The 26,374-nt window shown below is 54.1% G+C and overlaps 2 protein-coding genes across 7 annotated transcripts; one reads left to right on the top strand and one right to left on the bottom strand.

Annotated features, from left to right (window-relative positions):
• Positions 1-904: 904 nt before the first annotated feature.
• Positions 905-20,625, top strand: LOC129529618 (breakpoint cluster region protein-like). Of its 6 annotated transcripts, none has more exons than XM_055375260.2 (9): positions 907-1,744; positions 10,925-11,022; positions 12,020-12,069; positions 12,906-13,015; positions 14,276-14,415; positions 15,465-15,599; positions 16,546-16,651; positions 17,128-17,290; positions 19,152-20,625. In XM_055375260.2, the coding sequence occupies exons 1-9, from the start codon at positions 1,569-1,571 to the stop codon at positions 19,311-19,313; spliced, it is 1,140 nt and encodes a 379-aa protein (XP_055231235.1). In that variant the 5' UTR covers positions 907-1,568; the 3' UTR covers positions 19,314-20,625. The 6 variants fall into 6 exon arrangements, with proteins under 6 accessions (XP_055231234.1, XP_055231235.1, XP_055231237.1 ...); XM_055375262.2 differs by lacking the exon at positions 19,152-20,625 and adding an exon at positions 18,011-18,538; XM_055375261.2 differs by having other exon boundaries at positions 908-1,744; positions 20,280-20,535.
• On the bottom strand, positions 12,441-26,329 carry LOC115931970 (putative POM121-like protein 1). The gene is made up of 4 exons (XM_055375232.2): positions 24,646-26,329; positions 16,993-17,121; positions 15,421-16,336; positions 12,441-14,534 (listed from the first exon to the last, which is right to left on the bottom strand). The coding sequence occupies exons 1-2, from the start codon at positions 26,038-26,040 to the stop codon at positions 17,032-17,034; spliced, it is 1,485 nt and encodes a 494-aa protein (XP_055231207.1). The 5' UTR covers positions 26,041-26,329; the 3' UTR covers positions 12,441-14,534; positions 15,421-16,336; positions 16,993-17,031.
• Between the last annotated feature and the right edge of the window lie 45 nt (positions 26,330-26,374).

Here is a 26,374-nt window from a genome sequence, read left to right as displayed (position 1 = left end):
CCCCTACCGTGAGAGGCAGCCGTGGGAACAGCCCACGGCCCTCTAAACAATCACTGCAGCCCAGGCTGACCAGGGGCTCTGGCCGGACATAGGGGCCTGGCAGGCTGTGTGGCCTGTAAGGACACAGTCTGTCTCTGTGCCTCAGTTTCTCTGCTGCCCAGATGGAGAGGCCCAGACTCCAGGTGTAGACATCTGGAGCAGGCAGTGTTCAGCTGGGGAGGGAGCGGGGAGGACTATGGGGGCCATGTGGGAAGGATTCCACCCCACATCACCTGCACCCCTGCTGAGCCTGGTCAACAGAGCCCCTCAGTGGGTCCTCACTCTCCTGGCTGCCTCCCATTTAGGCACCCTGAGGCCTGGGGAGAACAGAGCCAGGCCCGTGTCCCCAGAGAGGCTGCGCTGCCAGCACAGTAGTAGCAGATTTGGATTCAGGGAAGTAGACCTGCAGCCAGGGTGGGAAAGAGCTGCAGGCGGGGTGGAGCCCCCACATGGCACAGCCCCCCTCCCTGGAGGTCTATGCTGCATTTCCAGGACAGCAAGTCCCAGGGATGGATGGTGCCAGGTGCCAAGGGCTAGATGCATGGTCTGTCTGCATTCCCCACAGGGGCGTCTTGTAGTCACCAGCATTTGATGCTGTCAAGTCCCCCTGTCCTCTGTGCAGACTGGGAAGCCCTTGGTCACCCTGGGGGGGTTGGGGGACCCAGGCCAGGCTGCAGAAACATAAGGACTTGAACCCGGGTCCTGAGTGACACCACCTTGGGTCCTCCTCCCTCTGCCTCTGTTCAGCTCCACCTTGATGCTGACTAGGCTGGGCCATGCGGAGAGGGTTAGGGGATAGAGATGGGAGCTGGGGAGCAGGGCTCCCCTCTGGGAGGGGGGCAGCCTTGCTGGATCCGGGGCAGAGTTAAGCAGCCCCAGCTCTGCTTTCCTAGAGCTGCTGAGAACCCGGGAAATGGTGTGGAGGTTCCGGGGAGCCCTGCCCCTACCTGGCAACCGCAGTGCAGCAGGCACCAAGTTCTCCTGCACATTGCGACAGTGTGACCCTGGGCTCTGGCGGGCGGTAGGTGGGGCCTTTGGACCTACCAGCAGTGAGGGAGTTAACACAGCAGCTGACTCCTCTAGGCAAGGAAAACTCCCCTCAGACGCTTTGCTGCCTGGCCTCCTGCCAGCAACAAGCAGGAGCTGAAAACTAGAAGTTGAGGCGTGAGTTTGGCCACTCCGTAGTGTGCACTTGGTGAGGGCAGCAGCTCGCCACAGCCGCCAGCCGTCTGTCCATTCACCCATCTGTCCATCTGGCAGCCCGCTGTTCAGACCCGTCTGTCTGTCCGCCCATCTGTAAGCCCATCTCTGTCCCATTGTCTATCTGACCATCTTTCTCTTACTGTCCTCTTTGTCTAGCTATCTGGCCTATCTGTCGATCCATCTTTGTGTCTGTCTTCAGCCCCCACCTGTTTGTCCATCTGTCCAATTACCTGTGACTCTGTGCATCTTCTTGTCCATTCATCTGCCCACCCATCTGTCCCTCCGTCTGCCCACCAGCCGCCCCTCTCCTCCTGGGCTGCAGAGCCATGGCCCGGGGCTACGGGGCCACGGTCGGCCTAGTCCTGCTGGGTCTGGGGCTGGCGCTGGCTGTCATTGTGCTGGCTGTGGTCCTCTCTCGACACCAAGCCCCCTGTGGCCCCCAGGCCTTTGCCCACGCTGCTGTTGCCGCCGCCGACTCCAAGGTCTGCTCGGATATTGGACGGTGAGTGAGACGTGGGAGGAAGCTGGGTGGCCCTTGGCAGCCAGCCCCTCCTGGAGAAGGCGTGTGTGTGTATGTGTGAGTGAATGTATGTGTGGGTGTGTGTGTGAGTGTGTGGGTATGTGTGATTGCATGCATGTGTGGGTGTGTGTGAGTGTGTGTGAGTGTGAGTGTGGGGAGTGTGGGTGTGTGTGAATGTGTGTGATTGTGTGTGGGTATGTGTATGTGAGTGTGTGTGTGTGTGTGCACATGCACGCACATGCACTGGCCCAGGAAGCAGCAGCCGTGTGTGTGTGGGCTTCAGCACCTGCAGGGCTTGGGAGCAAGGAGGCAGCCTCAGGGCCCTTGCACAGAACAGGTGGCAGGGTGTGCCCGTGGGGCAGATGGGGACTTGGGGACAATGGTGGTGTGTGAGTCCACGCCTGGCTCCAGGATTCAGGAGGCCCATTTGCATATCCCAGGTGGGAACTGGTCTGGCCCCACCTGACCCTGCTGGCCGGTGCAGGCCCCTTCAGTGAGGCCAATTCTCCAAGGCTGGGGTCTTCTCCCAGGGTCATGGGTGAAGGGGTTTGGAGGCTCCCTGCGTGGGTACTGGCCTGCTGGGGTACACACAATGCTGCCATAGCCAGTCTGCCCCAACACCCAGCCCGGGGCCACATCTCGGGTCTCTCAGTCCTGGGGAGCCTGGTGCCCCACCCCTCACATCCTCTCTCCCTGAGTCAGGGCCTGGGTCTCGTGAGCTGAGTGACTGATACTTGGTGTCCTGGATGAGGGCGTGGTGGAGAGGGGCCACAGCGGGTGTTTCCTGACCCTCTTCCAGGAAGCCCAGCCCAAGGAAGGCCTCCGCTGCTGCCGCTGCAGAGGACACATACAGGATGCCCCTTCCTGCTCCCTGCCTCCCACTGGGCCCACAAAAGCCAGGGCAAGCCTCCCCTCCCTGCCAGCCATCTGGTCTGCTTCCCAGAAGTTCTGTCTTGCAGGCTGTTGGGAGGATCCCAGTGCTTTGTAAACTAAAGCAAGGGAGGAGTGGCCGCTCTCTCTCTCTCTGTTCATTCATTCACCTTTTCATTCATTCCTTCTTCCCTCCATTCCCCCATCTGTCCATCCTTCCCTGCCCTGATTGCTCATGCCACCCCCCGCCCCTCCTGACCTGGTCCTTTGGTTTCTCTTCAGGGCTTTCTGTCTCCTCCCACAGGGCTGAGAATGGCAGCTCAGGGACAAGTGGGGGCTGGGGACTGCTTAGTCTCCCCAGTGGCTCTCAGGGGATTTGAGGGATTGACGCCAGCTGCCACCCCAGGCTGTGCCCCTCCTCTGCTCAGGAGGACATACAGGATGCGACACCCACTTAAACTCGAAGTTGCAAAGATGCAAATGAGACTGGAGTCTCAGGCACCAGAGACCACCCGTGGGCACGTGGCCTTTGGGAGTGGAGACCTGCTGCCACAAATTTCTGGGTGGAGTCTGGACCTGCTGGGTCTCCCCGAGTGACTGTCTGGGGGTCTCCATAGCATGCCCTGCTGTGTGTGTGACGGTCACTGGTTGGGTAGAGGTCTCTACTCTAAAGCTCCCTCCGCCGGCATCCCCTCAAACTGTCCCTTGGTGAAGAGAGAGGATGTGGTTTGCCTCAGTGTTTTGTCAAACAACTCTCTCCACTTCCTGTCTTAAGAAGCTGGGAGTGGAAGAGAGCCTGGGGCTGGCCCCAGCTGCTGCTGCGGAACAGGGGTCATTGGACACTGGGACCCTGGCCGGACTGGCTGGGGGGCCTCAGGAAGAGGCCTGCTGCAGCGTCATCCTGGCCAAGATCCCTCCTTGCAGAGGCCCTTGGCCACACTGCCACAGGGTCTGCTGGGGCCACCAGAAGCCCATGCTCCTGACTCCATCATCTCTCCCCTCTGTGCTCACCTCTCACCAGGAGGCCCTCCCAGAGTCCAGTCTCCTGCTCTTTTTTCTGTTTTGTTTTTGAGATGCTGTTTCGCTCTGTCACCAGGCTGGAGTGCAGTGGCGTGATCTCGGCTCACTGCAACCTCTGCCTCCTCGGTTCAAATGATTCTCCTGCCTCAGCCTCCTGAGTAGCTGGGACTACAGGTGCCAGCCACCATGCCCAGCTAATTTTTGTATTTTTAGTAGAGATGGGGTTTCACCATGTTAGCCAGGATGGTCTCCAACTCTAGACCTCGTGATTCGCCCACCTCCGCCTCCCAAAGTGCTGGGATTACAGGAGTGAGTCATGGCGCCCGGCCCCATCTCCTACTCTTTCTTTCAGCACCAGGTTTTATTCTTGGGATTCTGCTACAGCCGGAGCCCCTGGGTGCGAGCTCCTAAGCTTTCTGTGAGTGTGGACCCAGCACCGTGCCTAGTAGACATACAAAAGGAGCATGGTGACAGTGAGGTCTGTCATCTCCAGCATAATGACTGTTTTGATCCTTGTGAAAAAGGTGATTTTTGGCTGGGTGTGGTGGCTCACACCTGTGATCCCAGCACTTTGGGAGGCTGAGGCGGGTGGATCATTTAAGGTCAGGGGTTGGAGACCAGCCTGGGCAACATGGTGAAACCACGTCTCTACTAAAAATACAAAAATTAGCTGGGCATGGTAGCGGGTGCCTGTAATCCCAGCTACTTGGGAGGCTGAGACAGGAGAATCACTTGAACCCAGGAGGCAAAGGTTGCAGTAAACCAAGATTGCACCACTGCACTCCAGCCTGGGTGACAGAGCAAGACTTGGTATCAAAAAAAAAAAAAAAGTTTATATTTTTGTTCTAATCGTTATCTTAATATCTTCATTCTATAATTATGTTTTATGTAATTATAATAGCTATATAAGATATAATACCCCTAGTATGTTGTTTTTTGGATATTCTACTCTCTCCTGATGGTTAATTTATGTGTCAACTTGGCTAAGCTATGGTGCCCCGTTGTTTGGTCAAATACTTGTCAATATCTTGCTGGGAGGTTATTTCATAGATGTGATTAACACTGACAGTCAGTTGACTTTAAGTAAAACAGATTACCCACCATAATATGGGTGGGCCACCTCCAATCAGTTGAAGGCCGTAAGAACAAAAACTGAGGTTTCCCAGAGAAGCAGGAATTCTGCTTCAAGACTGTAACACACAAACCCTGCCTGAGTTTCTGGCCTGCTGACTGCTCTACAGAGTTTAGGTTCCAGACTTCGAGATCAACTCTTACCTGAATTTATAGCCTGCTGGCTTGCCCTACAGATTTTAAACTTGCTAGTCCCCACAATCATGTGAGCCAATTCCTCAATAAATCTCTCTCTATGTATAACCTATTGGTTTAGCTTCTCTAAAAAAACTTCTATATCCAGTTTTCTGGATGTTAAGTAATATTGAAACTAGCTAGTAACCTCGTTTTTTTTTTTTTTTTTTTTTTTTTGAGACGGAGTTTTGGTCTTGTTGCACAGGCTGGAGTACAATAGCACGATCTTGGCTCACCGCAACCTCCACCTCCTGGGTTCAAGCGATTCTCCTGCCTCAGCCTCCTGGGTAGCTGGGATTACAGGCATGCGCCACCACACCTGGCTAATTTTGTATTTTTGGTAGAGACAGGGCTTCTCCATGTGGGTCAGGCTGGTCTCAAACTCCCGACCTCAGGTGATCTGCCCGCTTTGGCCTCCCAAAGTGCTGGGATTACAGGCATGAGCCACTGCACCCGTCTCCTAGTAATTTCTTCTTTTCCGTGATGTGTCTCTTATCTCTAATAATACTTTTCTTCTTAAAGTCTACTTCATTAAAAATAGTTATGCTGGGCATGGTGGCTCATGCCTGTAATTGGCACTTTGGGAGGTCAAGGTGAGTGGGTCGCTGAAGCCCAGGAGTTCAAGACCAGCCTGGGCAACATGGTGAGACCCTGCCTCTACAAAAAATACAAAAATTAGCTGGGTGTGGCTAATATAATTCTAAGTTGGCACACTTGTAGTCCCAGCTACTTGGGATGCTGAGGTGGGAGAATCGCTTGAGCCTAGAAGGGAGAGATTGCTGTAAGCCAAGATCACATCACTGCACTCCAGCCTGGGAGACAGAGTGAGGCTCTATCTCAAAAAAAAAAAAAAAGTTATACAGCTTTCTTGGTTAGTGCATGCATGATATATTTTTCATTATTTTCCACCTTTCTGTATCCTTACATAAAAGGCATTAGTTGGGTTTTACTTTATTTCCAATTACTTTAATTTTTATTGATTGTCCTTTTAAAAGTAGGTGATGATTTATTTGGGTTGAAACCCACCACCAACTTGTTTTCCATGCCTATTCTGTTTCTTCTTATCTCCTTTCACATCTTGTTTTGCATTTATTATTTTTATTATTCAATTTCCTTTTTCTCTATTAGTTTCCTAACTGTGCAGTCTTGGAGTTATTTTAAAAGATGACAGTAGATTATTTTAGAGCTTACAACATGCATCCTTCATTTACCAAAGTCTAACATGAGCTAGTACTTTTTTTTGTTTATTTGTTTTTTCTTGAGATAGAGGGAGTCTTGCTCTGCTGTCCAGGCTGGAGTGCAGTGGAGCAATCTTGGTTCACTGCAACCTCCGCCTCTTGGGTTCAAGCAGTTGTCCTGTCTCAGTCTCCTGAGTAGCTGGGACCACAGGTGTGCACCACTATGCCCGGCTAATTTTTGTATTCTTTTTTAGTAGAGACAGGGTTTCACCATGTTGGCCAGGCTGGCCTTGAACTCCTGACCTTAAGAGATCTGCCTGCCTCGGCATCCTAAACTGTTGGGATTACAGGCGTGAGCCACCTCGCCCAGCCTATGAGTTAGTACTTCTATCCTCTTCCTAGTCAGTAGAAGAACCTTCGAACAGGAACTAAATTTACCCCCAGTGACTTATATGCTAATATTTTTGTGTATTTTAAATATGTGTGTGTGCATAGATGTATCTGTGTGTTTTTTGTGTTTTTATTCTTATTTATGTTGAGAGTGTAGAGCTATGTAAGAGTAAAAAGAATTGTGTAATGAAGCCCCGAGTATCCATTCAATTTCAACAACAATCTTATGGCCAAGCTAATTTCATGTATCCTCTTTCCTGCTTCCCTCTACCCCACATTATTTCAGTGCAAATCCCAGATATATAACTTTACCCACACATATTTCAGTATGTTTTATTTATTTTAAACCCCACAAGATATCATTTTCTATACTACTGTAATTTCATACCAATAACATTCATTTAGATTTACCCACACGTTTACCTCTTCTGTTACCCTTTATTTTTATTTATAAAAATATCTTTGGGAAGAAATATCTTTCAGCACATGGTCAAGGATCTCCTGAGGGCTATGTCATGGGCAAAATATACATATATATTCCATATATATACACACATATACACACACACACACACATATACACATATACACACACACATATATATATTCCACTTTCACTTTTTTGTTTGTTTGTTTTTTGAGACCGTGTCTTGCTCTGTGGCCCAGGCTGGAGTGCGGTGGTGGGATCTCAGCTCACTGCAACTTCTACCTCCTGGGTTCAGGTGATTCTCCTGTCTCAGCCTCCTGAGTAGCTGGGATTACAGGTGTTAGCCATCACGTCTGGCTAATTTCTGTTTGTTTTTTTTTTTTTTTGAGACGGAGTATGGCTCTGTTGCCCAGGCTGGAGTGCAGTGGCGTGATCTCGGCTCACTGCAACCTCCATCTCCCTGGTTCAAGCAATTCTCCTGCCTCAGTCTCCCAAGTAGCTGGGATTACAGGTGCACGCCACCATGCCCGGACAATTTTTTTGTATTTGTAGTAGAAACCGGGTTTCCCTATGATGGTCAGACTGGTCTTGAACTTCTGACTTCAGGCAATCCGCCCACCTCGGCCTCTCAAAGTGCTGGGGTTATAGGCGTGAGCCACCGTGCCTGGCCTGCTTTTTTTTTTTTTTGAGATGGAGTTTTGCTCTGTCACCCAGGCTGGAGTGCAGTGGCAAGATCTTGTCTCACTGCAACCTCCACCTCTCAGGTTCAAGCAATTCTTGTGCCTCAGCCTCCTGAGTAGCTGGGATTACAGGCATCCACCACCACATCTGGCTAATTTGTGTATTTTTGGTAGAGATGGAGTTTCACCATGTTGGCCAGGCTGGTCTCGAACTTCTGACCTCAGGTGATCCACCTGCCTCAGCCTTCCAAAGTGCTGGGATTACAGGCATGAGCCACCATGCCCAGCCATTTTCACTTTTGAAGGATATTGTTAGTGAGCATAGAATTCTAGGTAGGCAGATATTTTCTTTCCTCAGTTTGAAAACATGATTCCCTTGTATCTGATTTCTCCTGCTTTTATTGGGAAGCCAATTCTCAATCTAATTTTGCTCATTTGAAGGCAATGGCTTTTTATGTTGTTGTGTTTTCTGAGATGGAGTCTCACTCTGTCACCCAGGCTGGACTGCAGTGGTGCAATCTCAGCTCACTGCAACCTCTGCCTCCTAGGTTCAAGTGATTCTTCTGCCTCAGCCTCCAAGTAGCTGGGATTACAGGTGTCCACCATCACACCTGGCTAATTGTTGTATTTTTAATAGAGATGAACTTTTGCCATGTTGATCAGGCTGATCCCAAACTCCTCATTTCAGGTGATCCGCCCGCCTCAGCCTCCCAAATGCTGGGATTATAGGCCTAAGCCACCACTCCCAGCCTCCTTTTTTTTTTTTTTTTTTTTTTTTGAGATGGAGTCTCGCTCTGTCGCCCAGGCTGGAGTAGAGTGGTGCGATCTCGGCTCACTGCAACCTCCCCCTCCCAGTTCAAGTGATTCTCCTGCCTCAGCCTCCCGAGTAGCTGGGACTATAGGAGCATGCCACCATGCCTGGCTAATTTTTGTAATTTTAGTAGAGATGGGGAGTCACCATATTGGTCAGGCTGGTCTTGAACTTCTGACCTCAGGTGATCCACCCACCTCAGCCTCCCAAAGTTTTGGGATTACAGGCGTGAGTCACCATGCCTAATGCATCCGTTTTTTGTAGTTGCCAGTTTTCTGATGAAATTCTTAATTGTTTCTTTTTATCCTTGATACACATGTAAAGAACTTATTTTAAAGTACATGGTCTGATGATTTTATAATCTGGAGATCCTATGGGCCTTTTTAAAAGTTGTCTGTGCTTTCTCTTGAGTTTTGTTCCTGCTGTCTTATTTCCTTGTTTGCTAGTTGTTTTTAATTTGGCAATGGAAGTTGTGTATAAAAATCGTTACAAATAATTTTTTTTTTTGAGATGGAGTCTCGCTTTGTTGCCCAAGCTGGAGTGCAATGACGTGATCTCGGCTCACTGCAGCCTCTGCATCCCAGCGTTCAATTCTCCTACCTCAGCCTCCCGAGTAGCTGGGATTGCAGGCAGGTGCCAGCACGCCTGGCTAATTTTCGTATTTTTAGTAGAGATGGGTTTTCACCATGTTGGTCAGGCTGGTCTCAGACTCCTGACCTCGTGATCTGCCCACCTCAGCCTCCCAAAGTGCTGGGATTACAGGCGTGAGCCACTGCGCCCAGCCAGAAATAATTTTTAAAAATAATTTTGAGCCCCAGCATGATGGCTCATGCTTGTCATCCCATCACTTTGGGAGGCTGAGGCGGGCAGATTGCTTGAGCCTAGGAGTTCAAGATCAGCCTGTGCAACATAGTGAAACCCCATCTCTACAAAAAATAAAAAATTAGCTGGGTGTGGTGGTGGTGTGTGCCTGTAGTCCCAGCTGTTTGGGACGCTGAGGTGGGAGGCTCACTTGAGCCTGGGTGATCGAGGCTGCAGTGAGCCATGATCCTGAGACTGCACTCCAGCCTGGGCAACAGAGTGAGATGCTGTCTCAAATAAATAAATAAATAAAAATAAAATAATTTGAGGCCTAGGGGTCTGAAATTCTGAGATCTCCTTTATGCATTTGAGTGACTGAGATGATTTGAAGCTGGATCCAGTGCTCCTGAGGGCTGCTTTATTTCTGGTTGACTGTGACTCCTAGAGTAAGAAACCTGCACCCCACGTGTGGGGCATTATGGCATCCCCTCCCTCAGCCACATGAGTAAGTCAACAGCACTGCTCTAGACCAGGTGTGGTGGCTCACGCCTATAGTCCCAGCTACTCGGGAGACTGAGGCAGGAGGATTGCTTCAGGCCAGGAATTTGAGACCAGCCAGAGCAATATATTATTAGGTTGGTACAAAAGTAATTGCAGTTTTTGCCATTAAAAGTAATGGCAACCCTGTTTCAGCAAAATAAAAAGCAAAAAAAAAAAAAAAAAAAAAAAGAAAGGAAGAATTAAAAAAAGAATCAACCGGGCATGGTGGCTCACGCCTCTAATCCCAGCCCTTTGGGAGGCCAAGGCGGGCAGATCATGAGATCAGGAGATCGAGACCATCCTGGCTAACACGGTGAAACCCCGTTTCTACTAAAAATACAAAAAATTAGCCGGGCGTGGTGGCAGGCGCCTGTAGTCCCAGCTACTCAGGAGGCTGAGGCAGGAGAATGGCATGAACCCAGGAGGTGGAGCTTGCAGTGAGCCGAGATCATGCCACTGCACTCCAGCCTGGGTGACAGAGTGAGACTCCGTCTCAAAAAAAAAAAAAAAAAGAATCACTGCTCTGTCTCTCAGCCTCCTCTTCCAGGATTGGCCGTCGCCTTGAGGGGAATACTGGCCTTGCCTGTCTCCAGCCCTGTACCTCTCTGCCTCCTATGCCTTTAAGCACATGTTTTCTATTTGCTGGGCTGTGAAATCTGCTCTTCATCTGATGGGGTTTGCTTTATAGGTGACTAGATCCTTTTCTCTTGGTGGTTTTAGAATTCGCATTTTCACATTGACCTTAAATAGTCTGATTATAGTTTGCCACGGCAAAGACCCTTTGCATTGCATTGTTTGGGGATATTTGAGCCTCCTCTATCTAGATGTCTAATCTCTTGTTAGATGTGAGTAGTTTTCATTATTATTTTATTAATGGGCTGGCATGTGGGCCGTGGTTCCAGGCGGGCTCAGAGGGGCAGCTGCCTGATATCTGGACAGCTTCTCTTTCTGTCTTTTCTTACCTGGACTCTGGGTTGCTTGTTAGCTGCTTCTGCCAGTTCTGAGTTTTCAAGGGGAGAGGGGCCCAGTGATGGCTGTTCTTTGAAGGAAAGGGAAGAATGTCTCCTGTTTAACATGTTTCTATGTTTCCAGTTACTTGGTTAGTTAGTTAGAGCCAGGGTCTCTCGCTCTGTTGCGCAGGCTGGAGTGCAATGGCATGATCGTGGCTCACAGCAGCCTCCACCTTCCAGGCTCGAGCAATGCTCCCACCTCAGCCTCTCAAGCAGCTGGGACTGCAGGTATGTGCCACCATGCTTGGCTGCCTTTTTAATTTTTTTTTTTTTTTTAATACAGACAGGGTCTCACTATATTGCCCAGGCTGGTCTTAAACTCATGGGCTCAAGTGATCCTCCTGCCTCGGCCTTTCAAAGTGCTGATATCACAGGCAGGGTTTCCATTTTTTAAAGCTCCCAGCAGTGGTATGAAACTCCTCCTTTCCAGAGAAAGCGCACTCTGTCCGCATCCCTCATGTTGTCCTCTCCCGCCTCTGCTTAGGGTTCACTCCGGGGGAAAGTGCCACTTGAGAGTTTCCTTTTTGTGTGCGGTTCTGACTGACCGCTCCCTGCTCACAGATGCTGCTTCTCAGGGTGGGGTCCCTGAGGCCTGGAGTGTGGCCTCTGACGACCTTCAGGGCCAGGTGCGGAATGAGAGCCTGTGGCCACATGGCCCCTGGTGGGAGACGTCCCGCCGCCCTTTGCTTCTCTGTGCCACTCTGGCTGCACAGTTCAGAGCCTTGGGAAACGTTAACCAGTAGGACCTAGAAGGGGAGGTGAGAAGGGGTCACCCCCCAGGTGTGCCTGTGGTGAGCCTTCGTGCTGAGCAGGTGCAGGGAGGGAGGCCCAGGTGCACACACCTGTGAAGTAGGGGCAGCTGGCTGGGCTCCTTGACCTGCTCCAGAGCTTCTTATTTTCTGGCCACTTCACCTGCAGAAGGCCCAGGTGGCTGTGGCCTCTAGGGTCCCTTGCCTGTCCTCAGCTCCCAACTGGGAGGGGCAGAGGGAGGAGGGGGTGGAGACCCCAGGCAGCAGGGCTCTGGGAGCAGTGGGGCCCTGGGTTCCAGGGGTGTCTGGCAGGCCCCTCCTTACTCTACGTCTCTCGGCCTCTGGATGGAGGTGCTGGCCGCAGTCGGGCTCTGCCTCTGACTAAGGGTTGGGGAAGTGGCGGGTGTGGGCTGCTGCCCCGTGGGGCCTCTGAACAGACCGCAGGGCCTCTGCCAATCATGACTCCTTGCTTTCAGCTGGACCCGCAGGCCCTGCAGGACAGAGACTGGCAGTCGCCATGAATGGGGTACGTGTCCGTGGGACTCTCCTGGTGCCCACTTCCCCCAGAAGGATAGGGTGGCCTCTGTTCATTTCAAATCAGTCAGAGGTGGCTGAGCCTGAGGCGGCATCTGAGAGGGAGCCTGGTTGGAGGAGGGAGGGCCCCCAAGAGCAGAATCACCATGCACGGGAATCGTCATTCATTGGCTGGAATGCAGTTGCCAGCCAGGCCCTGAGCATCCCTCCTCAAACAAAGGTCTCATGGCACCACCAGGACAGGTGGGGCCTCCACTCAGGGACCTGGGGGCTGCCCATAGAAATGGAGACCCCTGATTTGTCTTTAGCTACCCCAGAAAGGTTTAGACCTTAAAAGCAATGACACACCCAAAAAGGCCCGGGTATAAATGGTAAAATGTTAATATTTGAGATTCTTGGCTTTTTCTTACATTATTCTGTCTTTCCTACTTAATTTTTAATTGGTACTAAGAGAAAGCTGGTCACAGTACACTATAATCTCAGCTACTCTGGAGGCTGAGCCAGGAGAATCACTGGAGCCCAAGAGTTTGATTACAGCCTGGGCAACATTGCAAGATCCCATATCTTAAAAAAAAGTAAGCAAGCAAGAGAAGCAGTGGGGATTTTAGGAGATGGTTCTGCAGAAACCAGTCGTTTACATCATCTTCAACAATCCTGGCTCTTGCTAAAGTAGACTAGGGGCTTCCCCGAGGGGCGACTCCACCTCATGCTGAGACCTCTGCATGCCTTGGGGGTGGAAATATTTGATGAGACTCCCAGGGGTCCTTGGGACCTTGGCCTATGAGGACCAGAAGGATTAGAGGACTGTGCCCCTTCTCCCCACTGTAGATCGAAGTAAAGCTCTCGGTCAAGTTCAACAGCAGGGAGTTCAGCTTGAAGAGGATGCCGTCCCAAAAACAGACAAGGATCTTCAGAGTCAAGATTGCTGTGGTCACCAAGTGAGTGGGGAGGGGCTTGGGCTCACGCACTGAGGGTGCCTGTCCCTTCAGCTGTTTCTGCAGAAAAGAGCATGTGTGGGTCTCTCCTCTCTGTGCGTGGCCACTGCACGGTGAGGTCAGGCCCCAGGGAACACTGCGTGTTCAACTACCTCCTGTGTTTCCTGCAAACCAGCTCAGGAATGTCCTTGCCACCTTGCTTGGAAGCAGTAGGCTGGCTCCAGGAACTGCCCAAGTGCAGGGTTTTCTGCCCTTGCTTGGAATTAGTCACAGTCCCAGATTCCTGTTGAATGGTTGTAACCCCTGCCCCTTTGTCATGAGTCAGTTGCCAAGAGAAGCCTGTTTGTTGGTTTGAGAGCAGTTCATGCAGACACAGACCAATTCCTCTGAGAATTCATTTGCTTCCCCAGGATGGAATCTGGCTGGGCCTCTGACCTTGCTGGTCACGTGGGCCGGGGCATCCATCAGTCATACCCTGGACTCCTATCTGTGTCTAAACACCACGCCCCACCCCCAACTGCATGGCAGCCACTCGCATAGCACTCTGGGAGGGCTGTGGGCACGAGCAGCGAGGACTCCATCAGCAGCTCCCCCAGATAAGCCCTGCTAATGAGGGGGCTTGCGAAGCAGCTTTGATGTGCTGGTAAATCCAGGTGCAAAACAGAACTCAAGTTAAGGCCTCCGCACAGCACTGCATTCTAACTGTGAAGGATTCTTACTCTAGTGTCCTGTGTGGAGGTATTGGAATTGTCCATTGCTAAGACTCAGGGGAGAAAAGCACTTCGCATCGCAGGACTTGGAGCACCGGTGCTGAGGCAACCCTTCATTCATTCGTCAGATGTGTGTTAAGGCCCAGGGCAGGGGTCAGGGATTCTCCTCTCACACAGCACGTGGGTGGCAGGACCAACACCGGGTCTGACCTCCCAGCTGGGGGCACAGGCTGCTAACCCCAGGCCTGGAATCTGTCAGATGCCCTTCCCGTGCTGACTTGACTTAGACAGGCCTCCTGACCTTCCCGCAAAGATCATGTGTGATTCGCAGGGGTTCTGGCCGCTTGAAAGGTTCCTGAGAAAGTACATGCAATGAGGACAGAGCTTGCAGAGGGAGGACAGGCATGCAGAAGGCTCTGTGTGCAGCCCCAGACCTGGGTACCTTCGTCACCGTCCTCACCCCACCTCCGGGTGTGCAGATAGGGAGCAGGTCTCCTGTGTTATGGCCCAAGCAGGGCTGTTAGGACGCTGAGAACATTCCCTCCTCCCGCAGGAGAGAGAGGTCCAAGGTGCCCTACATCGTGCGCCAGTGCGTGGAGGAGATCGAGCGCCGAGGCATGGAGGAGGTGGGCATCTACCGCGTGTCCGGTGTGGCCACGGACATCCAGGCACTGAAGGCAGCCTTCGACGTCAGTGAGTGTCGGCCTGCGCAGGACGGGATGGAGGTGTGGGCAGTGGTGTCCGCGATGAGATCTCAGAGTGCTCCATGGCCCAGGCATGTCACATCCTTCTCTGTGTCTTTTCTTCATTTACTGTTGTATTATTTTAAAAAAAGAGAAAACAAGAGTTGTACAAACAGCTTCCATAGGAGCCAGTTTTTACACCATCGTACCCACTCATGCCACTTGGTGGAGTGGACCAGGGGCTTCTGTGGGGACTTGGCCTTCCTGCCTTGGGGGTGGACAGGAGGTGGAAGCCCAGGACTCAGTGCGGTCTGTCCACTGCCCTGTATGAGGATGTGGTGGGCAGAGGGCACTGATGAAATTCAGCGCAGGCCGGGGCTGCAGCATCTCCGCCTCCATCTCACCAACCCTCACAGGCTTTGAAGGACCCAGACCTGCCTCAAATGCCAGGGGAGGGCACTGAGACCCCAGAGGGTCCTTCCCAGCATCTTCAAAGCAACAGGATTTTGTGCCTGCAGACCCTTCTTTGCAGCACACACCACCCACCCTGACCAGGACCCCTAGAATCATCCCTGGGAGGGCCCTGTGGTAGTTTCAGCTCCCTCTGGGGGCCCAGAATGAACCTGGCCTGTGGTGAGGATGTAAGCACCAATGGCCAATTGGGTCCAAAGGAAGACACCGGTTCAAACACTGAAACCAATCAGATTCTCCCACGGCCTTCCTGCTATCAGAAGACACTGGTGCAGGGGTGGTTGCTATGTACAGGGCAGAGCCACCCAATCCCCACGCAGGCACTGTGTCCTGCCACGCTGGCCTCCTCCTGGCCATCACATCAGGCCAAGCAGGGGAGAGGAATGGGAATGCCCACGCACCCCTATCAACTCTGCAGGCACAGAACCATGCACAGCTCTTGGGAGGAGTCAGATGAGCTGCTCAAAGCCCAGGAGGGACCCACACAGTGGTCAGCATGGCAGGGACGGTGCTTTAGCCAAGGCAGGGATGGTGGGTGACTCACTCAGGATCTTCAAGGAGGCCGCTGCATTTCCCTGCTCTTTCCAGATAACAAGGACGTGTCGGTGATGATGAGCGAGACGGACATGAACGCCATCGCAGGCACGCTGAAGCTGTACTTCCGTGAGCTGCCCGAGCCCCTCTTCACTGACGAGTTCTACCCCAACTTCGCAGAGGGCATCGGTGAGCACTGGAGGCCTTGGCCTCATGGGAGACGTCTCCTCCACGTGCACTGCTGCCCTCGGAGGCTGTGAAAAGCGAGGTGTGGGAACCTGAGCTGTAACCCCTCTGCCATGGTCGGCATTTTAACCCAACCTCAAAAAGCAGGGGACCAGAACCGAGCCTGTCCTGGAAGGCCTTGCCCATCCCCAGAGGGCTCCCCGTCCCTATTCCTCAAGGAGGCCAAGTGGGTGAAATGGTCAGCACTGCCGTGCTGTGGGGTCCTAAAGTCTGCTGTCCTCCTTCCTGCAGACCAGGGCTAAACACTGGTGCCCAGGTGCTCTTGCCATGGGTCCTGGTCCAGCCAAGCATGGTTTCAAACATGACCTGACCCTTAGTCAACCTGGAGGCTGATGTCTATAGTGGGTGCTGGTGCGTGCAGCACCTGTGGCCTCTGCATCACCCTTGGGGCAGGTCTGCCTCCCGGGCCCATGCGCAGAGGACCTGGTCTCCCAGCCTGCAGGTGCCCCTGTGGTGTCCAGGACGACGAGGGGGTCTCTGCGTACTTGGTGGGGCTGGGACCCTCCCACTTCCCACCTCCTTGTGTCCCTCACTCCCCTGTTTCATTCCATGCTGAGCCTCCCCTGCCTTGGGCTCCTCTGGGGAGGGGGTGGTGGCAGGAGTTGTCCAAGGGCAGCTCTGCCCACGAGCAGCTGCTCTAGCGGCTCCTCCTGCTGCTGTTCACCGGGTGCTGCTGACCCCTGCGAGGTAGAGAAAAGGCGTTCAGGTGGTTCACACCCCACACAGGTGCCCCTCACAGGGTCCTCACTGGTGGCCAGCGCTGTGGGTGTGACGATGATGACAAGCCTAAACTGCGCAAGGACTCGTGTCCCGGGTGCTCCGTGTGACCACCTCGGGAGAGGTCTCCGGCTTGTCGTAACCCAGAGGAGTAACCCACTGCCTCCTGCAGCTCTCTCAGACCCAGTTGCAAAGAAGAGCTGCATGCTCAACCTGCTGTCGTCCCTGCCGGAGGCCAACCTGCTCACCTTCCTTTTCCTTCTAGACCACCTGGAAAGGTAGCCCAGCTCTCTTGTGGCTGCCCAGGACTCCAGGTCTCCAGGCCGTTGGGGTGCCCCTCTGCTCCCACCAGACCCCCAGCACCAAGGACCTTTTCCCCCGACCCCTGTCTGCAGTAGCTCACTGCTTCTAAGGACTAGCACCACTGCCACCCCCACCCCTGCCTCTCCTCTTTGCCACCCTCCTCCCTCTGCACTGTGGCCTTAACAAAGAGCTCAGAGCTTTGGCCGTGGCCAGCAGTGCACTTGGACCCCCCTCTTCCCTCCCAAGCACATCATGAAGACCTCCCCATCAGCCCAGAGCTGGCCCCTTGTCCTGGGCCACTGAGACCCAGAAGTACCAAGGCTGGAGTCAGCTTGCAGCACAGCCAGGGTCGAGGTCACTCCCTCCCTGAGGACTCTAGCACGGCACAGCCCCTCTGCCTCTCTCCTGGTGGTGGCGTTGAAACAGCACCCTCTGCTTCGGTCCTCTACAGGGTGGCAGAGAAGGAGGTGGTCAATAAGATGTCCCTGCACAACCTCGCCACTGTCTTTGGCCCCACGCGGCTCTGGCCCTCCGAGAAGGAGAGCAAGCTCCCTGCCAACCCCAGCCAGCCCATCACCATGACTGACAGCAGGTCCTTGGAGGTCATGTCCCAGGTATGGGAAGACAGTCTCCAGCCCATGCAACCCCAGCCTGACAGAGGTGGTCTCTGCCTGCCCCACCCCCAGTCCTGCCCATCTTCCGACTTGCATTGTATGTGGTGGTGGCTGAGATTCAGAGAGAGGGACTTGCCTAGGTTTGCATGGATGGGAGTGATAGGGGGTGCCCAGGCCACCTCCTGGTCCTGCTGGTGCACCTTGCTGGGGGCTTAAAACCACCCCAAGTGTTCGGGTGTGGTGGCTCATGCCTGTAATCCCAGCACTTTGGGAGGCCGAGGCAGGACAACCGAACCCAGGTGTTTGAGACCAGTCTGGGTAATGTAGCAAACCCCATCTCCAGAAAAAATACAAAGAAAAATTAGGCAGGCACTGTGGCACACATCTGTAATCCTAGGTATCTGGGAGGCTGACTCAGGAGGATTGCTTGAGCCCAGGAGTTAGAGGCTGCAGTGATCCATGATGGAGCCACTGTACTCCAGCCTGGGGGACAGAGCAAGGCCCTGTGCATCTCTAAAATAAATAACCACCCCCCACCCAACAAGTCATGCCTTGTCAGGACCCCACCCCACCCCCGTCTCACTGTAAGGGGTTCATGACACCAGCAGGGGTTTCTAGCACCTGAGGTGGACTTGGGGGCTTGGGCCCCAAAGACCTCCCCACCAGCAGCTGTGAGCCCCCCTCTGAGCCACTCTCCTCTTCCCCACTCTGCGAGGGCAGGTCGAGGTGCTGCCGTACTTCTTGCGGCTGGAGGCCATCCCTGCCCTGGACAGCAAGAGACAGAGCATCCTGTTCTCCACCGATGTCTAAAGGTCCCAGTCCATCTCCTGGAGGCGGACAGATGGCCTGGAAACCTCTGGCTAATCGGGCCATCTGTAGAGTGGGAATCAAGATTTTCTGAGGCATCCTTGGGCTACCCCCAGGTGTCAGGCCATCTGCCAAGAGACAGCGGCCCAAAGCAGAAGGACAGGTGGCCTGGGCAGATCCCGCCCAGGTCTGAAAGCCCCAGGCTGGCCTCAGACTGTGGGTTTTTTATGTGGCCACCCGAGGGCGCCCCAAGCCAGTTCATCTCGGAGTCCAGGCCTGGCCCTGGGAGACAGGGTGAAAGCAGTGGTTTTTATGAACTTAACTTATAGAGTCTAAAAGATTTCTACTGAATCACTTGTCAAGAAGCGCCCTCTCTGGGGAGAAGGGAACGTGACCGGATTCCCTCACTGTTGTATCTTGAATAAACGCTGCTGCTTCATCCTGTGGGGGCCGTGGCCCTGTCCCTGTGTGGGTGGGGCCTCTTCCATTTCCCTGACTTAGAAACCACACTCCACTTAGAACAGGGTTTGAGAGGCTTAGTCAGCACTGGGTAGCATTTTGACTCCATTCTTGGCTTTCTTCTTTTTCTTTCCAGAAGGATTTTTGTGCAGAAATGGGTCTTTTGTTGCCGTGTTAGTCCTCCTTGGAAGGCAGCTCAGAAGGCCCGTGAAATGTCGGGGGACAGGACCCCCAGGGAGGGAATCCCAGGCTACGCACTTTAGGGTTCGTTCTCCAGGGAGAGCGACCTCGTCCCCCAATCCTGACCGCCCTTCCGGCCCACGCTCTCCTGTTTGGCTTCCACAGGCCTGGACTTCTCTGGCTTCTCTGCCCACTCACTCCCTGCCCCCAGTGTCCCTGCCCCTGCCCCTGCCCCAGCACAGGTGACTTCATTTCTGTCCTCTCAGCTCAGTGGACTCGCTCAACTTTTGTATAAGTCTCCACTTGGTGGCAGCAGCTTGCTGATGACTTGTTTTAAAACTTTCATCCTAAATAACCTTTTGATGCTTGAATATTTTTAAGTTTTATACATAGTTTCTAATTTTTTCCTCAACAGATCCAGATACCTAATAAGATGCTGGAATGTAATCCCTGGACAATCCGTGTCCTGGCAGCATTTGGTCTTCCTCTAAGCGCCTGGCTCCGCTGTTCTCAGGAGTGGGTTCTGAAGTCTCTGGAGAACAGGATCCGTGGAGGGTTAGGAAGGGGCCAGGCCTAGAGATGGGAGACTCCCTCCCGGAGCAGGTGGAGGCACAGGACCATTCGCTACCCTATCTGCCGACACCTGCGGGGGAGCCCAGGCATTCTTTGTAAGCCCTCCTGACCACCTGGCTCAAAGAAAACAGAAGCATGGAGGCCGCCAAGTATTTTCAAGAAATAATCCCTTGAACATGGCATCACTTTTTTAGAAAGAGGGGCTTGGGGCAGGCAGAGGAGAGAAGGGAGAGCAAACTGAGAGCCAAGTTTCCAGACGGTCCTGCAGGAGGAGAGGATGCAGCTGCCCAGAGGGAAGCAGGATCACATTTAAGGAAGTGTGTGGGGTCCCTGGATGACACCAGCACCCAGTGGGGCTCTGTCTGGCAACCGCTCCCAAGGTGGGAGGAGTGGGTGTCCCCTGTGTGTCAGTGGGCAGCTCCTGTTGAACCCGCAGCTCACTGGGGAGCCTGACAGTGGGGCCATGCGCCTGACACTCCTCTCTGCTTGTGGACCTGGCAAGGCAGGGAGCAGAAAACAGAGCCACTTGAAGGCTTTCTGTCTGCGTCTGTGTGCAGTGTGGATTTAGTTGTGCTTTTTTCTTGCTGGGAGAGCACAGCCACCATTTACAAGCAGTGTCACCCTCATGGGTGGCAAGGACAGAACAGGAGCCTCTGCTCTCTGTACCTATCTGGGCCCGGTGGGCTCCCCTGTCCTGGCTTCCATCTCTGTCTCAGCGACCATTCAGCCCTGCACAGGAACACATATTGCTTAGAAAAGCCAAATCCAGCCCTTGTCTCTGCCTCCTCTGGTCTCATGATGTGCATCTATTACCTTGAAACTGGAAACCAGTCTATCAATGTCTGTGCCAATTTTTTATTCCCTCCCCAACCTCCTTCCCCATACGACTTTTTATTTATGTAAGATGTGTGCTGTCTAATGATGGGATGACCACACTTTTCCATGTTCTAAAAGTGCTCCTCTCCCGCAGGGTCCCAGGGCTGGTGGTTGCTTTGGGTCTACAGCTACGTCTTACCCACCTCCTGCCTCAAAAGCCTGTGTGGTGGCAAAGCCGGTGTGGGGCTGGGGAACGCAGCGTTCTCCAGGAGGGGGACCCGGCTCTCCTTCTGCAATGCAGGCAAAGGCCTAGATGCCAGTGTGACCTCCCACAAGGCATGGCTTCCAGACTCCCCGACCAGAAGTGATGCTGTTTTGCCTCGGGCCCTGGGTTTGAAGCAGCCTGGCTTTCTCTTGGTAAGTGGCTGGTGTCTTAGCAGCTGCAATCTGAGCTCAGCCACCTACCCACCACCGTGGCCGACACTTTCATTAAAAAGTTTCCTGAGATGACTTGTGTGCATGTTGATTTCATGATCAGCGCCGCTGGGAAGAACCCCAGAGCCGGTGGGGTGGGGCTGGAAGCAGCAGGTGCAGTGATGGGGCTGGGTGCCCCGGAGTCCTTAGTGCTCAATCAGGCCAAGGTGGCCAAGCCCAGGCTGCAGGGAAGGCCGGCCTGGGGGGTGTGGGTGAGCACAGGCAGGCACCAGCTGGGCAGTGTTAGGATGCTGGAGCAGCATCCGTAACCCCACTGAGTGGGGTAGTCTGGTTGGGGCAGGGACCGCTATTGCTTTAGCAGAGAGAGATGATCCCCACTGCGGAGAGGCTGTTCTGACTCTGCAGGTGGGACAGGGACAGATGGCCACCAGGGTGACCCGGCTGGTCTTCCTTTGCTACGCTAAGCCCTGGGACATGGAGGATTCCCGCCACACACAGCCTGGGCCCGGGTTCTTACCTGTGGCCACCGCTCTGGCACGAGCTCCTCAGTCTTGGGTGGTTTCTGCCTGGTCCGGGATTTGGTGTTCCTGCTGAGTCCAGCCTTTCTACCACCTCCGCATGGGCCGTGGGTGGTGTTGTCAGCTGCCTCCCACCTTGGCTTCAGTAGCTCACCCAGCTTACAGGGGAGCTGCCCTGGGCTGGAGATGGGCATGCACCCTGGGTCCTACTTTGAATGAATGCAGCTTGAGGAGAGCCGGCCATATACACTGGGCCACAGGTTACCCTCGGCAATGCCCACATCAGCCGTCAGCCTGAGCCTCCCCAGGAGAGCAAGGCTCACACGACAAAGGCTGCCCGTGGCCAATGAGGTGGCTGAGCCCAGCCAGAACCTTTCTCGGACTCCCGGGATGTGGCTCTGCTCGTGAGCTGCCTGGTCAGCTCTCTCGGGGTGAGAGGGGCTTGTCACACGGGCCCCTGCCTGCAGTGTGACCCTTCTCAGCTTCTCTCAGCAGCCCTGCCTGCAGAGTGTCACCACCACCATGATCATTTCCCTGACACTGCGAGGGTGGGGGGACGTCCTGGGTAGAGACAGGGCCCGTGGCAGCAGCAGGCTCAGGGGCGCCCTACACTGGTGGGCTGGGGACCTGGTGGAGACCACACCAAGGGCTGGACAAGGGGATGAGCCTCCACCCTGGCCTCTCTGCAGGCCTCAGCAGCCCCTCCCACAGGCAGAAGGGTTGACACTGGGTTCTGCCCTCACTGCAAGAGCTGCAAGTGCCACGTGCTGTTCTGCCCAATCTGGTGTCTGCAGGTGAGGACAGGGCTGCCGCTGGCCCGTTTCTGAGTGTTCAGCACCTAAGGATGACAGCACTGTCTGTCCCTACCCTCCCGGTCCTGTTTGAAGATCAAACCCATGCTCACAGGCCAATTTTTTTTTCTTTTAGAGACAGGGTCTCACTTTGTCACCCAAGCTGGAGTGCAGTGGTGCGATTATAGCTCAATGCAGCCTCCAATTCCCGGACTCAAGGGAACTTCCTGCCTCAGCCTGCCAAGTAGCTTGGACTATAGCTGTGTGTTTTATTATTATTTTGTAGACATGGGGTCTGGCTATGTTGTCCAGGCTATTGTCAAAATTCCCGGCCTCAAGCAGTCCTCCCACCTCGGCCTCTCAAAGGTTGGGATTACAGGTGTGAGGCAAGGCACCCAGCTCAGCCACAGAGCCCTATTGCATCTCTCTTACTAGGAGCAAGAGCTGACTGCCCCCTCATCCCCATTCCAGAGTGTTGGGGCTGTGTTGAGCCGAGGCCGGGCCACTGGCATGGCCCAGGGAGCGGGATCATTCACTGCTGCCCCAAATCTGAGATCATTCCACCTTGACAAGACTTCCTCATCCAATCCCTTTACTTGACAGCTGGGGAAGCCAATGCACACAGAGCATCCCCAGCTCACTCGGGGTCTCAGAGCTGATCCATGAGCGGAGGCTGAGATCCTGGGATCTTGTCCCCCAGCCTCCCTGCAAGCTTACTCCCTTTCTGCTGAAAGAGATGGGGCCGGACCTCGACCAGCAGCCCTGGCCTGGACATGACTGTGCTCATGCAGGTATTGAGGCCGAGACACCCTGGCATCATATGTTTTTCTATTTTCTTTTTTTTGAGACGGTGTCTCACTCTGTCACCCAAGCTGGAGTGCAGTGGCATGATATTGGCTCACTGCAACCTCTGCCTCCCGGTTAAAGTGATTCTCCTGCCTCAGCCTTCCAAGTAGCTGGGCCTACAGGCTTGTACCATCACGCCTGACTAATTTGTACATTTTTACTAGAGACGGGGTTTCCCCATGTTGGCCAGGCTCGTGTCGAACTCCTGACCTCAAGTGATCCACCTGCCTTGGCCTCCCAAAGTGCCAGGATTACAGGCATGAGCCATGGCGTCACTTAAATGTAGTGAGAGGCCGGGCACAGTGGCTCATGCCTGTAATCCCAGTACTTTGAGAGGACGAGGCTGTCAGATCACCTAAGGTCAGGAGTTCGAGACCAGCCTGGCCAACATGGTGATACCGTGTCTCTAAAAAAAATAGAAAAAAAATATCCCTGCGTGGTGGTGAGTACCTGTAGTCCCAGTTACTCAGGAGGCTGAGGCATGAGAATCGCTTAAACCTCGGAGGCGGAGGCTGCAGTGAGCTGAGATGGTGCCACTGCACTCCAGCCTGGGTGACAGAGCAAGACTTTGTCTCTAAATAATTAAATAAATAAATATGGCCGAGCATGGTGCCTTAGGCCTGTAGTCCCAACACTTTGGGAGGCTGAGGCAGGTGGTTCATGAGGTCAGGAGCCCGAGACCAGCCAGGCCAAGACGGTGAAACACTGTCTCTACTAAAAATATAAAAAGTAGCCAGCTGTGGTGGCAGGCACCTGTAATCCCAGCTACTTGGGACACTGAGGCAGGAGAATCACTTGAAACTGGAAGTCAGAGGTTGCAGGGAGCCGAGATTGCACCACTGCACTCTAGCCTGGGCGATGGAGCAAGACTCCATCTCAAATAAATAACTTAATAAATACAGAGCAAGATTCCATCTTAAATAAATAAATAAATAAACATACACCTGTAATTCTAGCAGTTCGGGGGGCTAAGACAGGTCGATCACCTGAGGTCAGGAGTTCGAGACCAGCCTGACCAATATGGCAAAACTCCATCTCTACTAAAAATACAAAAATTAGCCAGGCGTTTTGACGTGTGCCTGCAGTCCCAGCTACTTGGGAGGCTGAGACAGGAGAATTGCTTGAACCCAAGAGGTGGAGGTTGCAGTGAGCCGAGATCTCGGCTGCACTTCGGCCTGGGTGACAGAGTGAGACTGTCTCAAAAGGAATAAAAAAAATACAAAATAAAAAATATGTAGTAAGATCGCAGAGTCGTGCCGCGGAAGCGTGCTGGTCCTATCCATGTAGTGAAGGCTGATTTCATACACAAATGTCACAAGAACTTTTTTTCTTTTCCTTTTTTTTGAGACGGAGTCTCGCTCTGTCACCCAGGCTGGAGTGCAGTGGCACGATCTCAGCTCACTGCAAGCTCTGCCTCCCTGGTTTATGCTGTTCTCCTGCCTCAGCCTCCCAAGTAGCTGGGACTACAGGCCTGTGCAGCAGATGCAGGGGGGCCACTAGGCCCAGGCAGTCTTGGGACTTGTGTGTCTCCTGCTGTGCATCCATACTGGGTGCTTTAGAAACGGCAGGCAGACCAGAAGCCCCTGTTGCAAGTGAGGACAAAGTGTGGAAAGGCCGTGAGGGTCTGCAGTCCGAGATGGCCTGGTCCTCAACCTGCAGTGCACTGTTGATGCACTGGAATGCCGCCTCCTTCTCCCGGTCCAGGTCTTCAGCAGGGACCCGGTACCCCATCTCTAAGGGAGGTGGCAGCATCAAAGAAAGGCTCCCCTCGCCTGCGTGGCAGCAGGGGAAACTTGCGTCTACGGGGCCTAGAGGCCTGGGATCTGGGGGAGCCACCCCTGGGGGCGAGTGTCTGCCCTGGTGCTGTATCTGCCATCTTTTCACACTGGGTGTGACCCGAAGAGACAGCCTGAGGTCCGTCCTCACTCACTGTGTTTGAGGAACTGAGGGTCAGCTGGCAGTGGGATGAGGCTGGCCCCCTCCTCCGCTTTAGTTCCGGGAGGCCTCCCGTAGAGCTGTAGGGGCTCGAGATGGCCTTTCGTTTGGGGCACGAGCTGGTCCGGGAGGTCTGGGATCTCTGGTTCTGACCTCTGGGCACCTGCTGCAGCTGTGGCTGAGGCCCAGAAATGTGAAGGGCCTCCATCCACTCCAGTAGTGACCCCAACGTGGGGTTCAATGTGGAGGGGGGAGGGGCTGCTGCGGCAGCTGCAGGAGCAGAAGTGCCACGCCTTGTTCTTCTCATGCCCGCATCCATGCTTGCAGCTGGGAAGGGGGCAGGAATCAGCGAGGTGACCTGGGCTGAGTCCTGGGAATGGGAAGAGGTGGCAGGAAGGGGATCTGAGGAGGAGAACAGGGGGCCTGGTGGTCTGTGCTTCTTCCCAGACATGGGAGCTGTAGAGGGGACCCCTGCAGCAGATGCTAAGGGGGCCAGTAGGCCCAGGCAGTCTTGGGACTTGTGTGTCTCCTGCTGTGCATCCATACTGGGTGCTTTAGAAACCGCAGGCGGACCAGAAGCCCCTGTTGCAAGTGAGGACAAAGTGTGGGAAGGCCGTGAGGGTCTGCAGTCCGAGATGGCCTGGTCCTCAACCTGCAGCGCACTGTTGATGCGCTGGAATGCCGCCTCCTTCTCCCGGTCAAGGTCTTCAACAGGAACCCGGTACCCCAGCTCTAAGGGAGGTGGCAGCATCAAAGGCTCCCCTCGCCTGCGTGGCAGCAGGGGAAACTTGTGTGTACTGGGCCTAGAGGCCTCGGATGTGGAGGAGTCATTCCTGAGGGTGAGTGTCTGCCCTGGTGCTATATCTGCTCCCTTTTCACACTGGGTGTGACCTGAAGAGACAGCCTGAGGCCTGTCCTCACTCACTGTCTTTGAGGAACTGAGGGTCAGCTGGCAGTGGGATGAGGCTGGCCCCCTCCTCCGCTTTAGCCCCGGCAAGCCTCCCGTGGAGCTGTAGGAGCTGGAGATGGCATTTCGGTTGGTGCAGGAGCTCGTCCAGGAGGTCTGGGATGTCTGGTTAGATCTGATTTCTGACCTCTGGGCATGGAGGTCTGTCTGCAGAGGCCCGGGCCTGGGCACAAAGGGAGAGAGGCCTCCATTGTCCCGCAGGGGCCGAAATGCAGACCATGCATCCCCGGTGACCTCGGGGACCCTTCTCTGATCACCAGGATTCTCTTGGACTCTAGGGTCCTTGTCCTGCTCAGGCATCCCTGCCCCGCTCTCCTTGAGGGCCCTCAACACTATCTTCCCTGGACACAAGTCTGGGGACAGCCGGGTGTTGTGGACCCCAAAGGGGTGACTCCCGGCTCCTGGGCCCCACAGAGAGTCCATGTTCTCAGTGCAGTGGCTGAGCTGGAGGACGCCCTGGAACTCGGAGCACACAGCACTGGCTTGCTGTGGTACCTGTGCAATCAAATTGAAGGCAGGATCCCAGGAAGGACCGCAGGGCTTGCGGGATCACGGAAAACCTTCTTAGAGTTGTCTTGACACCACTGATGTCAAGTGTCCGGGTGCTTGTAGGATGGCCTGCCACTCAGTCCACGGGCAGGAGCAACGGGGAGATCCCACAAGCAAAGTGAACTGGGGGATGGGCTGAACGGGCTCCAGGCAACTGAGCCCTACTGGCAGGTCCTCGGCCTGGGCCCGAACAGGAAGGAGGGGCACA

This window comes from Gorilla gorilla, chromosome 23 (genome assembly GCF_029281585.2).
Source record: "Gorilla gorilla gorilla isolate KB3781 chromosome 23, NHGRI_mGorGor1-v2.1_pri, whole genome shotgun sequence".
NCBI classification, from domain to species: Eukaryota; Metazoa; Chordata; class Mammalia; order Primates; family Hominidae; genus Gorilla; species Gorilla gorilla.
This window is presented reverse-complemented; position numbering and strand designations above follow the sequence as displayed.